The sequence below is a fragment of the Falco naumanni genome, chromosome 4 (genome assembly GCF_017639655.2).
Source record: "Falco naumanni isolate bFalNau1 chromosome 4, bFalNau1.pat, whole genome shotgun sequence".
Classification (NCBI taxonomy): Eukaryota; Metazoa; Chordata; class Aves; order Falconiformes; family Falconidae; genus Falco; species Falco naumanni.
The window spans coordinates 22291129-22309080 of record NC_054057.1 but is presented as its reverse complement, the minus strand read 5'-3'; the positions used below and the strand labels follow the sequence as shown (position 1 = coordinate 22309080).

General features: G+C 41.3%; 2 protein-coding genes across 6 annotated transcripts in view; one reads left to right on the top strand and one right to left on the bottom strand.

Annotated features, from left to right (window-relative positions):
* The window catches only part of SUGCT (succinyl-CoA:glutarate-CoA transferase), a 337763-nt gene extending 333142 nt beyond the window's left edge, over window positions 1-4621 (bottom strand). For 2 of the 5 annotated variants that reach the window (XR_005827518.1, XM_040591739.1), the window contains exons 1-3: window positions 4372-4621; window positions 584-635; window positions 413-486 (exon numbers count right to left, since the gene is read on the bottom strand). Coding sequence is in view for 3 of the 5 variants with exons in the window: in XM_040591739.1 (XP_040447673.1) it covers window positions 413-486; window positions 584-635; window positions 4372-4528 (283 nt within the window). In the remaining 2 variants the exon portion in view is untranslated. The remainder of the gene's footprint in view (window positions 1-412; window positions 487-583; window positions 636-4371) is intronic. The other 3 variants (XR_005827517.1, XM_040591740.1, XM_040591738.1) reach the window with 2 other exon arrangements.
* A 2329-nt stretch (window positions 4622-6950) lies between these two features.
* On the top strand, window positions 6951-16158 carry LOC121086975 (M-phase specific PLK1 interacting protein). Its single transcript, XM_040591501.1, has 2 exons — window positions 6951-7578; window positions 12085-16158. The coding sequence occupies exons 1-2, from the start codon at window positions 7219-7221 to the stop codon at window positions 12286-12288; spliced, it is 564 nt and encodes a 187-aa protein (XP_040447435.1). The 5' UTR covers window positions 6951-7218; the 3' UTR covers window positions 12289-16158.
* Window positions 16159-17952: the final 1794 nt, after the last annotated feature.

The following is a 17952-nucleotide window of genomic DNA, read 5'->3' as shown; positions in this document are numbered from 1 at the left end:
TCTGAAAAAGCTACCTGACCTTACAACTTCAACTGTTCTCTAAATACAGACATCGACTACTTCTGATCAAAACACACAGGTGGAGCACAGTGTTAAATTTAAAGCCAAGGGATCATACAGGTATAAGCAAACCTCCTAATAACTAGTTTTCTACCACATCAGAAATAGTATGAATATGTAAAATGTTCCCAAAACTTGAAAACTACTGGCTCAAAAAAAACCCCAATTAAATAGCTACGATTTTTTCTTAGAACAATACCATACACACACTGTCACCAGAAACACACCAAACAGATACAGTAATGTCTTCAGTCTTGCATTCTGTCATGTATTACTTAAAATACATCAACAAATAGTTGCTGAACTACCCCACATTCTTATTGTATCTAAAATAGATACATAAAAATCTTACCTGGTCTTTCCACTTTGATAACTTCAGCCCCTAGATCTCCCAAATTCATTGTGGCAAAGGGCCCTGCAAGCACCCTGTAATATTAAAAAAAACAAAAACATTTTCTTAGGTTTTCCTATCCGAAAATTTGCATCTAGACAGACTGTTCCAAATCACAGACAAAATACAAACCTGGTTAAATCAAGAATTTTCACACCATCCAATGGCTTTACATTACTAGCACCTGACAAGAAACAGAAAACAGTAACTTACTCCTCAATATTTTTTTTTAAGATATGTTTCTCATTGGTAGTCTGAAACACCTCTTATGACATTCTCAACACCCTCCCTCATCTCCTTCCGCAAATAAAGGATAATAAAGCTTTCTGTACAGGTAGATTATTAGGAGTTATATTATTATTACACTAATAAAGCATTTCAAAGTTGGAAAACCTTCTGGTTAACATGGCAGAACCTATTCTAAACACCTAGCAGTTCTACAGTAAATCTACTTTTTAGAGATATTCTTATATCTTCCTTCCACAAACACCCATATAGATTTTAAAGACTAATCTGAAGAAAGCTCCAATAAAAGCACAGCAAGCAACATCAGAATGACACAAACTAAAACTGAGTAGCAGACCAATGTGAAGCACAGTACCCTCACAAACTGTTTTGACCTGCACAGACTTATGCACTTGCATCACACACACACAAAAATAAACTACATTTCAAAAAAAGGTTACAAAACTGAAGACAGAATATACAAGCCAAGGAAATCCTTGTTTTCCTATCTTTAACTTTCAATGGCAGTCGCACATGCAAGATACAAGGCAATCACAACACTTGCCTTCTTTCCAGCCCGACTAGCCCTAAAACAACAGGGGTGGCACTGAGTGTAACAGACAGAGCAAGCAATCTCACTGCCTAGACCATAGGTTTGCCCAACTCTCTCTTGGGTGACCTTGGGTTATCTTCTGCTAACTTTCATTGCAGGATGGGGATACAAACACTTCACCGCCCTGTGTGAATGGTAATTTCATTATTTTTTGGAAGATGGTCTCATATCACACACATACACACAGGAAATAAAAGCACCTAGCGGGTAACACCATAAAAATATAAAAATTGTGCAATAGTAACTTCTGGTAAGCATCTTTTTGATGTTTGTCAAGGTCAGAGAAAGATTTAAGACAGCGAAAAACCAAACCAAAACAACAACAAAAAAAAACCAAACACCCACCAAATCCAAAACAAACAAACAAAAAATAATTCAAGCACAGGCTTCTTTACAGAACAGGAAGGAGAAAAGAACCACAATCCCTCAAAGCATGCAGGGCTGCACAGTGCATCTCCCGAGTCACACAGCAACAAATGCCTGTGTCACCTGCTCCACACTCCCTCCATCAGACCTGAGCCACCCTTCAGTAACCCCCACAACTCTCCCACCTACCTTACAGTATATATGGTAAGAAGCTGATGGATACAGAGAGATACATGCAATAAAAAAGCTACAGAGACATGAAGCAGCACTAGGAGTTCAAGGCTTCTAATAAAATGTTTTCATTCACTGTACTGCTCTCAATGAGAACACTTGCATCCCATTCTTTAAGACATTTTCCTCAAGTATTACAAACCGCTCCAAAGGGATTTAAGTTTAACAGGTTTTGGTTTTTAATACAATATACAGATCAAGCAGCACGCTGAAAGTGAGCTTATCTAGAAGCAGCCATCTATTTGGCACATTTCAAAGCCTTTAGGTAAAGTCAGGCTGCTACCTCTGTTCAATGCTGCACACTGCAGTGTTCCAGGTGTTGGACAACACTTGTGTTTGTCCCAGGTAAACATCACAGATTCTGCAGCATAACCTCAATTTTATCAAGTTGGCTCTAGCTGAGCAAGCACTTAAGCATATGCTTGTCTGTTAAGGAACTGAGTGCACCATTTGTTTCACAACAGCATTACTTTGTTTACAGAAAATATGTAAGCAGCCACTTTACTGAAAAGCACAGCTCCCTAAAAAAAAAACAAACAACCGAACATTTAAGTCAACAAAAAGAGCCCATCTTCCTCTATTCTTTCCACATCTTTTAAAGCTATACTCTCTTACTTCAATGGCTCATTTTTTCTCCTCCTGTAAGTTTCTCACAGATACACTAGGAGAGAAACAGCAACTTCCCAGAGCCCACAGGTTTTCTACCTGTGGCTGTTGTAGGAATCCATAAAAGATACTTCTCAGAGAAGCCTATAAAGTGTTAAGATTAACCTGTAAATACACAGTTATGCATAACTAAGACTGATGGATTCTTACTAATTATCATATCACCGATGTCAGATGTCCACAATGATGAAGGGCAAGAGAGATCAAAAGCTTGCTTTTGAAAATTGGAGAAAAAAATAAAATAAAATAGACTGGCTAGCCTCTTCAAACTGGAAAAGCACAAATATTCACAAGAGAAAACACAGAGGACCTAGATTTGCATTCTAGCAAGATACTTACATGGCTGAAACGATTAAATGTTTCAAACAATTACAAAACAATGCCTTTTGACAGAAAAACAGCAGTTCTGGTACACTGATCTCGAGTACCAGAGTGCTACCAACCCCTCATTGCAGGAACAACAGGAAACAAAACCACACCACAAACAGAAGAGATCCGAATTTACCAGTATTGACAGGAGCATCTTTTTATTTAATTTTTTCTCCTCTTCACTAGCTTCCTATCAGGCACCTATCTGAAGTTAAACTTTTCCCCACCGAGCGTTTTTTCTCAGAATTCTGGCTCAATGTTTTAAGTTCTCCAAAACATGAACTCACATTTTCTCTTGTAATTTTACTATTAATTATTCCAGTAACTTGATGATTGAAAGAAAAACCTACTCTCCCAGCTCTAACTATATATTGTTTGTAAACTCTTTGAGTCTACTGCAAATTGGACAGTCATACATCTTTTGTACGTAACTTTAACAAAGAATAAAATAGATCCACTTACTCTCAATACGATTTAAACTCTTGCGTTAAGCTCACTAGGTTGGCCCGAGGTTGGTCTAATGGAACAATATTAGTAAGCAAGCAACAGAGAAATCATTCTATAGAAGAAATATTAATTTTCAGGTCCTATTCCCAGAAAAACTTTCCTTTATGCTTGTAAGAGGCAGAAGAAGACACTGAGAATAAAGCTGGTTAGAACATTTAATGGTTTTGCACCAATACAAAGTAACAGCAAGCAAATAGATTCCATCCCAATTATGGAGGACATCACTCCATAAGTCTATCATCTCTACTTTGATTGCACAATCAATAGTTTTTAACTTATAACTCCAGCGAGTTACCATCAAGTCCATCACTACCGTGAATTCACTAGCAATAGGCGCACTCTGTGCGTTCACCTTGGGAACCCGAACCCCAAACTTTCCCTGCTTCTAATGCAACCAACGCAACTGTTGGTGTATTTCCACATTAATTAAGTAACAGAACAACCCGAGAGCCAGAAGAGAACTACTTTGCTGCAGCTCAGCTTTATTTTGATTCTTAAAAAAAAAAAAAACAACCCAAAAAAACAGACTGCACGAAGTTTCCCTGCCCTTGGGAAACGAGGCGCAGGCGCGCGCGGCAGCGGGCTGTCCCCTGCCGCGAGCCGAGGGTGCCCCCGCCGGCACGTGCAAAGTCCAGCCGCGGTGACCTCGGCGCCCCCCGCCCGCGCACCCGCGTCACCCACCACGCTTACACAGGCCCGGCCGCCCAGCGACCCCCTTCGCCCCCCCGCCGCGGCAGAGGGGCGCAGGTACCGCGCCCCGCACCTGCGCTGCCGGCAGGGCAGCTCCCCGCCTCGCTGGAGGCCACGGGCGGCCGCAGCGTCCCTCAGGGCTCAGCGCTCCCGCCCGCGCCGAGGGCCCCGGCCCCTGCCGGCCTCGGAGCCCCGGCGGCACTCGAGGGCAGGGGGAGGGAAGGGCAGGCTGAGGAAGGCGCGGCACGGCTACCTGCCGGGGGAGCGCCTCCGCTCCGCGCCCCGCCGCCGCTGCTAGGGGAGGCGGCGCTCAGGGCTCTGGGGCAGCGCGGCCAAGCGCTGCCGCCGGCGGCCGCGGGGCACAGGCTCCTCCACAGCCCGCCGCAGCGGCGGTTCCTTCCGCCCAGCATCTCCGCGCTCCGACGCCCGCCGCTGGAAAACCCAACGCCGAGCGCCCCAGCCGGCGCCGCGCAAGCGCCAGCGGCCCAGCACTGCCCTGCCCGCACCCGGGGGCAGCGCTGCAGCGGGGGCGGGGCGGGGCCTCCTCTCCGGCACCGCCCCCGCGTGCCGCGCTCCTTCCCCACCGCGGGGCTCGGCCGGGTTCGGCTGGGCCGGGCACGGCTCGGCTCAGCTGGGTCCGGCCGGCTCGACTCGGCTGGGTTCTGCTGTGTTCGGTCAGGCTCGCCTCGGCCCGCCTCGGATGGGTTCGGCTGGGCTCGGCTCGGCTGGGTTGAGTTTGGCCGGTCTCGGTTAGCGCTCAGCGCGGCTCGGCTCCCGCGGTTAAAAGCGCGTTGCCCCTTCTGTTTTTCTTAGCGTGGCAGGTGGCTGGGCTCTATAAACGAAGAGTCGTCTTGCAGCTGCCACGGCAGTAATTCTAGATCCTGCATAATAAACCACGGTAGTTATACAGAGTAGACTTGAGGGTTCTTTCGCTGCCACATCTAGTTGCTGGGTAAGCCACTGTTTGAGCACTAGGAACTTGGACATCCAGTTGGGTGTACAGGCAGCGGCATACAGCCTTGCTGAGATGGAATAAAGTAAAATCATATCACTAGCACAAGGTAGATCCTTCATCTCATTTCTGCTTTGTGGAAGGTGCAGCGTTACTTGGACGGTAAGCTGTACCTTCAGTGGTACATAGCTACAGAAGGGTTAGCTTGAACTAACCTTTACCCAATTTTTCCCTGAGCTTAAGTACTTTGAGACTATTTTTAGTTTGTGTTAGCACAGAATGGCAGGCTTGTTAGAGGAACACTATGGTGTCTTCCTGCTCTGTAATAGGATAAAAAAGCCTGCATGGAGGTTCAGCATCTGTTGACCAGAAATACATTGTGTAAGGATAAGACAACAACTGCATCTCAAGAACAGCTGAAACTTTTGACTGCTTGAGAATGAGCATAACGAATAGCCCAGGCTTAAGAAGTGTTGTGTGTCAGGTGGCCTGGATGCTGAGGAAGATCCATAGAGAAAATCTTCTACATGATGTGTTTGTTGACTGGACACGCTATGTGTAATAAAAAGTATGACGTGGCTGCTTAAAATCCTAGAAGCAATTAGGATTTGTCAACAAGAGGAATTCATCAGCAAAATTATTCCAGTGTAACTCAACATGTGTGTAACAATACACATTTCTAATTTGGTGTGAAAGGGGTTAAAATTAAATGAAGTTGTCCTTTTCTGGAATAAGATCAATCAGACAAATTGATGTTTATGTTGGTAAACTGTCTTGTGTAGACATGGCATTCTATGTGGGCATCATGAGAATAGAAAATTGGTTACCTACAGAAGATAAAACAGTAAAGTATTAGCAAAACTTTTAAGTGAGCAGGTTTAGTCTCTTTCCATTCTAGAATTGCAAGGATATGGCCCCGTTTTTCACAGGGAGATTGTGAAAGCTCTCTTAGTAGAGAGCCAACCAGGTTCACCAAGTATATATAGTTACTGCCATTGCAAAAAAAAAAAAAAAAAAAAAAAAAAAAACCACCAACACAACCAACAGTTTAAAGCCAAAGAAAAGCAAGACCAGTACGCAAAGCATAGAAACATTCTGCTTATTTATCAGCTAACTTTTATTTGCTGCTATTCTGAAAGTCCTTTTTAACTTGCATATGTCACAACGTCCTAAACCCAAGTAGTGCTTTGTTGCACTGATGGAAAAAAAATAAAAAAGAAAAAACCTTTACTATTTTTTACTGAGCTGCTGAGGATTTGCATTAACATAGTGAAGCACAGAGCAGGAATGCTAATAAATAACATCGTTAAAATTAAGTTGATGTTGCTAAATATGAGGTTCTTCTCCAGGTGGGTGCTTTCCCCATGGGTCTGTACTTGTAGGTCTCATTGCCTGAGCTACAGCCGTGCTGAAGAATTGCAGACAGTTCAAACTGATTTACAAAAGCCTTTCTACTAAAGTACTCTTTAAATACGGAATTGTGCATGTTTTCAAATAAGCGTATCTGATGTGCCGTGAAATGTGAGGCAAATGCTTTGCTTTACAAGAGCTGATTTTGTTGATTTTTATCCCCTGGTGTACCGTGGGCATTCACTCACAAGTATACGGAGGTCGCCAATACCGGGTTTATCACAGCACCCTACAATTTGAATTAACAGGGACGGCTGCTACGCATCTCCTGAGACTCTCTTACTTCATATTATTCCTCTCCAGCTTGAAAATGCAAGGAATTCCTCAGGGCCAGCCTCACAGACCGCTGCCGCCACCAGACCAGCCGCCCTCCCGACCCCAAGCTACAGCCGGCGCCCCTTTTCCGGACTCCGGACGGAAACGCGTCCGGGCAGCTCGGTGCCGCCCCCGGGGCAGGCCGGTGGTCAGCCCGCGCCTGGCCACTACAAGGGCTCCGCTCCCGGCAGAGTTCGGCCGCCGCCGGCTCCCCGTCAGCCGGGACGGGCCGCTGCCACCAGGTGTCCTTCGCTTCGCCTTCCCCGTCCCGGAACGCTTTGAAGCCGGAACCTTCCGGACACCTCGCAGGGAAAGAGGGGGAAGAGAAAAAACCGGACGCGACGTCTCCCCGCCGAGGCGGCTGCTGGGGGACGCCGTTGCGCAGGTTTTATTCCTCTCCGCCATCGCCTCGCCGGCCCGGCCATGTACCGGCAGAGCTTCCGCCCCCCGACGCCGCCGTACGCGGGCGGTGGGTTCCGGAGCCCTCCCTCCGGGGGGGGGCCCGTGCCGCCCTCCCCGCGGGGCTACGGGAGCCCTCATCACACGCCGCCCTACGGCCACCGGCCTGGGCCTTACGGCAGCGGCCACTCGCCCCGAGGCCACGGCTTCCACGGCGGCGGCGGGCGGTTCGAGAGCCCCTCGCCGGGGGGGCAGACCCCGCGCAGGCCGCAGAGCATCAGCCCCCGGTACCCGGCTCCCTACAGCGGCAAATCCCCGGCTGGAGCTGTCCTGCACCCGCAGCAGCACAAGCGCTCTCCCGGGGGCTTCCAGAGGCACTACCAGGTATGGGGCGGGGCAGGGAGGGAGGGAGGGAGGGACGGGGCAGCAGCCATCGCCTCCACCACGATTTTCAGAGGAGGGCGAGACTGGCACCACTCGGGGCAGTATCAGTGTTCCCCCGCCCCCCAGCTGAGGCAGCTGTGTGATCAGGAGAGGGAACAGAGCCCCAGGCCACTCAGAGGCCTGTTGTGAAGATGTGTGGACTCACAGGATTGTAGCTTTTTTGTTTCTCATATTCTGGTGTGTGAAGGCAGAGAGAAAATTTAAGGACCACCCAAAACTGCAGCAAACGCCTCTTTCCCTTGTATGTACCTCCCTTTGACCAGTTTTCTTTAACACCGTGGTGAAACGCTGTGTGCTTTTGCTTTGCCTGTGTTGTCTTCCATGGTGAAAACTGCCCCATCCACACACAGAGTTTTCTGGGACATGAGTAGAGAAAAGGAGAGCTCTTTTAAAGAGAATTAAGCTGAGGCTCTTTTAAGCAGAAATGGGATCATCTGTTGGGATTATAAGAGTTACCATTTAAAAATCTTTACATGGCAGTGCTGAAAGCTTCAGTTTATATAAAGTAGTTTTCCTGAGAGCTGTCAAGAACAGGTTCTGTGTGTTAGGCATTTTTCAGATGGTTTAGGTGAGGCATGTGAGTTCCAGTGCAGGTAGGGATGACAGATCTTGAGATGATACCAACTTTATGCACATAGCTGACTGGGTTTATTCAGTATTAGAGAAACCATAAAACTGCAACAAATGACATGTGCTGTACAAAAAATGAAAAAGTTTTCAGGTTGCTCTTACTGACACTTTAAGGATTAAATGTAACAATGAAATCAAATCGTAATAGAGATTAGTAAAATCTTAATGAGCCTGCACTGCATAGTAACATTTCCATTAAAAAAAAAGTGGCTTTGGTTACTCTTTTTATGATGCAGATAACTCTTTTACAGGAATCTCATAGTTGGTGGAAGGGGATCATTACGAGCTTTATACATTTTCTTCCAACACAACAGCAAAGGCTCTCACAGTGTGGAAGCCTACACATTGCTTGACCTCTGTACCTGTTGAAAAGGCAAAGGATGTGGGGTTTCTGCTGCAGATTCTGGAGGGATAGTTTAATGTCACCAATGTCTGATGTCCCTCTAGAAGATCACTCCTTAGATTTTCAATTATGTGTTTTTAAAAAAAGCCTACCTTAAATTTAACTGAGCAGAAGATTATGTAGGAAACCTCTAGTTTTAGTTTGCCTCCAGTTTTACTCAGAACTGTTTCATGTCAGGACCTGTGGGCTGGCACAGTCTCATAGCTCCATTCTAGGTGTTCAGTAAGAAACCTGACATGGGGAAAGTGCTGTCTCAGATTGTCACAACATTTTCCCTTCTCCCCTTTCCTTCTGTAGACCTTGTGAGCCGTTTAGGAGCATTGACCTGATGGTGATGCTTTCAAAGACTGGAAGGATGCATCATATGTTTGTAGCTTTGCCTAAGACTACAGTAATGCATATGTGTACTTTCATGTGTATACACACGGGTTGTTTTGCCTGGGAGGGCAATCAGGCGATCAGTGGGAGGAACTCTCAAAACTGTGAGTCCCTGTTTTCTTCCATGTGGGCAAGAATGTCAGTCCATGAGGCCATTAATAGATTCAGGTAGAAGGATTTTTTGCATTTTCTAAACAGCAGATTTTTTCTGAGGTATGTGGATTGCTCCTTCCCCTCCTGCAGATGCTATTGTTAAGAGAACTACAGTGCTTTTTAAGACTTACGATGCTACTGTCCCCTTTGAGATGAAAGTCTTAAATGACCCTTTAAAATCTTATCAGGAAATCCAAAAGACAGTTTATATTGACTTTAGTGTTCTATTAATTTCATGTCATTAGTATTGTGTGCTCATTTTTGTGTCTGCAGACTTTCATTTTTTGAAAACCAATAAAAACATAGTAAGCTTGAATTTTTCCAAAATGGCTGACAACCTTTATGTGGCCTATAATTTACAGAGCTTTGTGGTTTTTTTCCACAGAGATGCATCTGCTTTATATTTTATGAAAACGTTTGTTGTATTTCTTGATGATCTCCTCTTAGGGGAATGCTACTGCTAAGTGAATTCTTTCTGCACTCAACAGGAGTTAGTGAACTAGATAGTAGCAGTAGCTAGTTAGTGGCGATGGGTTGAAAATTATTACAGAAAGTAAAAAAAAAAATCTTTTGAAATAGTACAATCATGATTTTTGTGTTTCTTTGCATCTGCCGGCAGCTAAAATCGCATCAGGTGAAGAAAGCTGATAAAGGGAATGGCTGTCCCCATTTTAATGAACAGCGCCAAAAGATGGGGGTTTTTCTACTGTAGAGAGATTTGTTGTCTGGGGAAAAAAAAAAAAAAAACATTTGAGAATAGATAGACTGTTTCTTCAAGGCAAAGAGAGAAAAGGCTGTTGACACCAGTGGGAGTAAAATGTAAAGTTTTTTTTAAGGTATCTTTGGCACCAAACAGTTTCTCTTGTACAGAATGGTTTCACTGGGGCTATTTTCCTTTTCCACAGGTCTATAATATTAATAATCACATTTTGACTTTTTTTTCCCCCTGAAAAAAATAGGGGGGGGGGGGGGGGGGGCATATAACTACTAGTATTCCAAATTAAAGGAAGAAAATCTACTCGCTTAAATTTAACAATTATTGAAGGCCGTCAGTCTTGTATTACATAATACATTTCCTAGATTTCAAACATGCTAAAATGTCAGTGTTACTGATGGCCTCCATTTATTCAGTGAGATATAAAATTGTGAAATCCATCTAAAAGAGCCTTACCATTGAATTCTTTTGTTCTCTCACTGGATACTGTAGATTGTTACATCATTTCAGCTTTCTTCTGAGTTCTGCAGATCAGACATAACATAAAATAAACTCCAAACTCAAATTGTTTTACAGTGTCAAAGTCACAGTGTCTCCATTAAACACTGTAATCTAAAGAGTTAATCCTTTTTTATTACAAAGATAGAATGCACTGTGTACTACTGCTTTACTACTAAATGTGAGTGCTTAACATAAACGCCAGTTTTGCTACTGCATGTTGACTTGCTCTAGGGAACTCCATATCCCTTCATATTTTAGATGTATTCTGAGGGGATTCTCTGACCTTGGGTTAGATACAATAAAGTAATTCTCTACCTTTTAGCAATTTTTCTGTTTTGAGGCAATCCTCTTAGCTACATAACTTCATGGTACTACAATGAATCATTAGAAACAAGCGCCCTGTAAGACACAGACATTCCCACATTTGGTTGTGTATCCATTACCATCAAGCTTCAGGAGTTCTAGAAAAGTACTTACTGGGACCACACAAGCAGGCTCCAGATGCAGCACGTGTTTAGAAACAGGTTCAAGCAGTTCCAGTGGAATCTGTTCTTCTGGCTAAGCATGGGAGTGGGTCTTCACTATATGACACCATTTCCCAATTTTACCCAGAAATTGTTTCATATGATCTATTAATTAGATTATTAGTCAAATTCTTAGACCAGCAGTGATGGCATTTGAAGTTGGGGGGAGCTGGCAAAGCAGCCCTTAATCAGTGCTTTTACCCTCCTTTAGATGTCAGAAGCTGACAGTCAGCCTCAAGGAGTCCTATTCTTCTAATCATAAAGAACGCCGCAGGCATGTTTGGAGACTAACTATTGTGTATCTGTGATACAGGTTGTTTAACTTTGGTTAAACCCAATGAATTTAAACAAATATAACTTCAGACAAAACCTCGCTTTTTGGGGAAGTGAATCTGAAGAAGAGAACAGTCGCTGATGCTAACAGGAGGAAAGGGTTATAGCAATTTCCTTTGTCATATCTCTCTTTAAGTTGCAGGCTTGGAGCAGGTTTTACGGAAAAAATGGTGGTGATACTTGATCTTTAACCAAAAATAATCGAAAGCTCAAGACAAAAGAGTCTTCTTTCATGCAGTATCTGCTTAATCACTGATTACCATCTAGATTGTATATCAAATAATTACCTGTTTGCAAGTTTTACAGAACACTAGTTTGATTAAAACAGGGTATTTTTCCCAGTAAGTTTTGGGGGTCATTTGTAGCTATTTGCCTTATACAATGGTCTCTTCAATCTAGAATTACTTAATATGTGACTTTTGCTTTTGTAAACATGATCCACTCTTCCTCAGCCCTAACCCTCTTGTTTTGTTGTTCAGCTTTTGAGTTAGACATGTCATTGACTTAGGCAGCTTATGAAAAACAGCGTGAGGAGCTTTTCTATAGTTATGTGCCAGAGTGACATAAACAAGTATTTTAGAGAGGTCTGGGGTTTTTTTCTTATCCTGGTAAATCATCACTCATAATAAAAGTATAATAAAGTTAAGATTTTCTGAGGAAGATGCAAGTGAAGAGTAGCAATTAGCATTAATAATCAGATTCAAAGCTCTGCTACATTAGAAGGAAATATTTTTTTAATTATTTTTTTTTTTTTTTTAGTTTTAATTAGTCTATTAAATGTTTCTTTACCTGATGGTTTTCTTCCAAAGGGATCACCCAGGACATCTACTCCATTTGGTACAGCGCATGGCAGAGAGAAAAGAGTGTCTAATGATGTGGAAAACTATTACAGACCTTCAATGCTTGAGGACCCATGGGCTGGCCTAGAGCCAGTTTCTGTTACAGACATAAACCAGCAATACAGCAGTGAGCAAACAACATATACTGGTAAAAAAGGGAGGTATTTCAGCTAAACACCTTTTTAAAGCCAAATAACTCCATCTTGTCAGGAAAACTTTGGGACAAAATCTTTACACTTACACAAGATGAACAATAATCAAGACCTTAGATAACGCTTTTATTTGATCACGTCCACCCTTTTATCCTACTTTTTTTTATTATTATTGCATTGGATATTTTTATGTATGTGAGGGAAAAGGAGTGGTAGGAAAACTTACGTTTCTGGCTATGTGGAAGTGCCTACCAGCTTTGAAGAACAAAGTGTTCTTTAATCACCAGCGACTGATTTGTGACTGTTAAAACAGGTTTCCATATATTTACCTCTTCCATGCCAGATTGTTAGCCTTTTATTGTAAACTCCTTTAGGAAATGGTATTTTTTTATGTTTCAACATTTTTAGAATGAAGTAACTTGGAAATAAAGTTTTGTAAAGCCTTGTTTTGTAATGTATAAAGATTATTTTAGGACTTTGTTAAGGTGTACATATGAACACAAATAGTACTAGTGAAATTAGGTGACTTCTGTAAATGTGCTTGTATGCTGTAGTTAACCTGATTTTGTGCATAGTATTTTTTGTTAATTGTAGTGTAACATGAAGTTGAAACATGACTTTTAGCCATCTCAGGAAGCAAATGTATTGTCTTTGGAAAGTTTAATTTGTTAAACCAGCTCTTGAGTCATAAACAGAATTATGTAATCATTTGCTTTTGTACTTTCAAAAAAATCTTATTTGGAATCTTACCAAGTCTGAGGAGCACATAAAACATCAAGATTAAATAAATGACAATTACTTTCTGGATCCACCTGTTAGAACAGCATAGAATGGATGACAGTTTGTTATATGGTTGACATTAGTACATGCATAGCATCTTTTTTTATCTCTACAAGATTTATTATTTTTTTAAATTATTTTTTATTTTTAACTATGGCAGACATGTTTGCCTAGAGAAGTCTTGAGTGCATGCATGTTCTATTTTTATACTGAAGAGGAAAACAACTGAGGTTTTTTATAGAGCTTGTCTATACATGGAAGATCCATTCTTAAACCCAGTAGTGAATATTGTAATCTAGAACAAATAAGAAGTAGTTCCAGCTGCAGGCATGCTCTTAACGTGCGATGTTAAGCTTGCAATACATATCTTAAATTTTTGTTGAATGTGCCATTACTTGTTAGTTGGTCTTGAGTTTGAAGCAGTAGGTAGAGGGCGAAGACTTGGTTAAAAATTAATAAAAGCGTTAGTTCAGTTTCAAAACATATGTCCTATTTTAAACTTCTTGCATACTCCACAGAAAACATATTTTTGTGGTCCTGAAGCATGGTTAGGTAGAAAAGCACAGGAAATCACATTAGACTATTCTTAGTAACTTGTCTTTTGCTGAAGTAGAATAGTCCTATATACCTTATCTGTTTCAGTGTAAAATGTCTTGGGTTAGTACTGCCTTCAGGAACTACTTCAGACTGGAAGGGGGGTTAACATGGTGAAATGTGCTAGCTGAGTCTTCTGCTTTTATGACCATAATCTAAAGTTTGTCACTGTGTCTTTCCTGAATTGACCTTATTGCTTTAGTATTATATCCAAAAAGCCTGCTCAGAGAACTGAGAACACAACGCCTGCTTGATATCAGGAATGGCTAAATCTTCATCCCTGGATCAAAACCGTGCAGCTATCAGTATTGTTAAATACTGATATTAAATGTTAAGTATTAAATGGCAGCTATCAGTATTGTTATCTGTAACACATACCAGCAAAACTGAGAGGACTTGACAAGCTGTAGATAGTCTTTAGAATTTATAAATTGATTGTCATTGTGAAAATTGAAGTATAAAGTTTTCTTTTTGTCTCTTTTTTTTTTTTTTTTTTTTAACCCTGTCAGGTGTTGGAAAGCTCACAGAAAAAAGTTACAGGGTGCTTAAGTGAGTCATCTTTTTTGTTACTATTTCCTTTGTAATTCAGTGTAGTTTACTTTTTGCAACATTTGGTGATCTTAGGGAAACTGCTGCAATTATATTTAACAGACTAAAGCTATGTGTTCTCAGTTAGACATGAGAAGAAATGGAGTTTGGAAAGGAGGAAGGAAAAGGATTTGTGACAAGAGAGACTGTTAGAGGTGGGACTGATGGTACAGTAGCTAATATCAGCTGTCCTTGCACATTGCAAAGATGTGGGTTTTTTCCACTTTGGCTTTGTAATTGAGCCAGGGATCAAAACCAGCCTTCTCTGGTAATAACTGTTAACTCCTGGAACCAGGTGTCAGACATCAACGAAGGTAAATGTTCCAGAAAGAGAATTGAGGACATAATCTTGAAGCATTGTTTAATCAATATAGGCCTTCCACAATGCTATCTGTTAAGCTGCTGCTCCAGTGCACTTCAAGATGTGACCCAACAATTCTAAGTACATCATACTGCTAAAGGCTTCAATAATTTGGTCAAGAATCAGCAAGGAATTAAAATGTAGATGTAAAATAAACCTTACTAACCTTATCACACTGCACCAAAAACTTAAAAATTATTCATCTTTTTGGCTTCTAGGAGGAATTCTGCTATTACACTAACATTTCAAAATGTCATTGTTAAATAGCTGTAAAGTTCAGAACTATATATATAGTGTTCAGAACTATAAATATAATGTACTTAAAGCCAATTTAAGCTTTGCCTTTTTTGCTGTGATACCCAGGAAGCTTAAGCACTTATCTCCTCACTGATTTGTTTCCCATATGGCAAACGTTCTGGAGATAGGATATATCACTTCCTCATTTGTTAATGAAGCCACTTCATAGTAACAGTATAGCTCTGGAAATAGCATTTGATGATAAAAAATACAGCACAAACATACCCTTTCTTCATGAGCCCATGAATCAAAATAGTGCCTGTGTCTTGCTAATGAAGGGATTCTTCTGTAATGAACACAGTAAGAATATGGGCGTTGTTCTTCCTTCAGCAGACTTCTCTAGATGTTAAGGTAAGTAATTTTGCTCCTTTTTCAGAAGTTTGGATTGATGTACTACTTTTACATTGTTTTGTTTGCATTGTGTTTGTCAAGGCCATCTGACTTTCCATTCAGTTGTTGTAAAGGAATTGTATAACTCATGACTAACACTCTTCTAGCAAAAAAAATTGGTTTCATTTGTTGATGTTTGCTACAGCGTTTAACAGTGGACTGCACTGCTACTACATTGTGCTAATATGACAGTAAGATAACTTAAATCAGCCAAGCACAATCCTGTGTAACATGGCAACGCACCAAGCGGGCAGTTACCCCAAGTTGTGTACTCTAATGCTTCAAAGATAGTTCAGGTTTGGGTTTTTGCTGTGACTTTATAATGTGGAATATTCATTCTTCTCTGGCATTTTGTACACGCTATTTTCATTGAAATTGTAAAACAATTTGGAATGTTAAAGTTTCAATTAAAACAGGATTTTAAAAATACATATCAAGCTGCTTCTTTTTAGAGTTAGCAATAAGGCATGGACATGTGGCAGCATTTTTGTAATGTCAGAAGTGGGAGCACTTTGCAAAGGAAATGCTTCTGGTCAACAGAATGGGTAACTTCTGCAGTCAGGTTGTTTTACTGTTAAGGATATCTTTAAGTGCTCTTCACTTCATATAAATGTGTTAATTAGACATCTGAGGGAGGAAGCATTTGAAACATGCATTGTGTGGAAAGCCTACAAGTAGCTGTTCAGCTCCCTTCTAAAGAAAAGGTTTTATAGTCTGGATTTCAAGTTGTTCTTCTGAGTAATCTTGCTGATGTCAGAGGATTTACTCATGCAATGTACGTAAGTATCTAATACCACAGTTTGAAAATCGTATCATCCATGTGTTTGTCAGTGATTTTTATCAACTCTGCAATAAACTGCTCTGTTTAGCAATTGCTCTGAATTCAGATTCATACATGTGCTTTTATGCATGAGCCAAGACTGTCTTGCAAGTAATTAAACTTGGTTTTACAATTTTTTTCTAAATTCACAAGACTAAAGACTTTGTTTTCCTTTCCCCAAATCTTGGCCCTTACCTTCCTCCCATCTTCCTTGAACTAGGGTAGAAAAGGGAGGATTGCCTGCACTAACTGATGAAGAATCATGTCATGATTTTCATGTCTCAGGTTTTCAGAAGCTTGTGTACCAATTGTCATGGGTAGCTAGATACACTTTTTTTATATATATATCATTTGAGATGGCTAAAACAACTTCTTACACCAGGAGAAAGGGAAGAAATTGCCAAGTTGTGTTAACAGTAGTGTAGTTCCAGCATTCAGTCATTAGTTCACAAACGAATTTTTTGCCTACAGTGACTTTTCATCTGCATGTCTCACTAGGTGCAAACTGAATCAGTTACATTTTCTGCTGTTTTCACCAAAATATGTGCCTTACTGACTTAGAGTTGAAGAATGCTTTCTCAACCTAGGCTTCTGAATTTACCTGTACAAAATTACTGGCTCTTCAGTGTTAGACCTCATATCTAGGTCTTCCCTTTTAACATCTAAAATGTGTTAAAGAGCTTTATCTCATCTGCATTACTTCCTTGATGACGCTAGGAAACCTTTCACTACTGGCCTAGAAACAATTGGGCAAACGCTTGGTGCCAAAGCAGGGTTCTCAAACTAGCCTTCCTCTCCTAGAAGTTGCCCTATAGTGGGGCCCAGGAGATGTTCTGGGCCAAATAGTCATGCATTTTATTTCACCACCTCTGTGTGGCTTGCAGCATTTTAAGCCATATCAATGGTTTGCTTAGTGCGCATCCTGGATTTTAAATTTTACCAGCGTTATAAATTCTAATTTGTAGTTTTAACTCCAAAAACTGTTGCACAATCTCTTCTTCTGCAGTAAAGTCACAAGTGAATTCCACTGCCCTCCGTGCACTGATCTGTCACTGTCGCACGTTCCTTTTCTGAACTATAAATGTAAACATTTGTGTACAAGAAAATAACTTCTGTGACTAAAAGGGGTCATACCAGTACAGTTTAAGCGTGAAATTTTTAATACTGCTGACACTACCACTATTAAAATGAGAACTTCTCTGTCCCCGTTTAATAGGGCAAAAATGAAGCAAAAAAAAATTAAGCAGGCAAGATGCTGAGCTGGAAGCTGTGGTCTGCACAGTGCAAGGTGACCTACAAGACTAGGGCCAACGTTGCAAATCAGCATAACCTGTATTAGCCTGTTTCCAGATGGCGGGTAGAATGGGCTTTTACCAAAGAGCTGAAAAAATACCATCCCACTCCCTAATAAGGCAGAAAAGGTACTTCTGAAAAATTACCTTAAACATAGAAGAATTCTTACGCAGCCTCACAAACAATGAGATCTGTCTTGTTCTTATTTTTCTTCTGGAGAAGCACTGACTTGTTTAGCGATAACTTCAAGGCTTCCTGCAATGTGAGCTTCAGCCAAAACCATCAGATCACCATTTGACCTGTTCTGTGACAAAAGGGAAGTCCGTCTTACGTAGAATATTGGACATACTCCATTTCACAAAAGCTTAGGCTGTACTATTCACTGGATATGCAAAGCTTTTGATGCTAGAGTAGCATGTAATTCTTAAAATATTCCTGCATTTTGATTTCAAATGTCAGTATTTGGGGGCAGTAAAAGCTATACCTTCATATCCTACCAGTGAAGTAATTTTCAACTATTAAAATTAACTGCCAAAATTGCTTAATTCTGAGTATTCATTTTT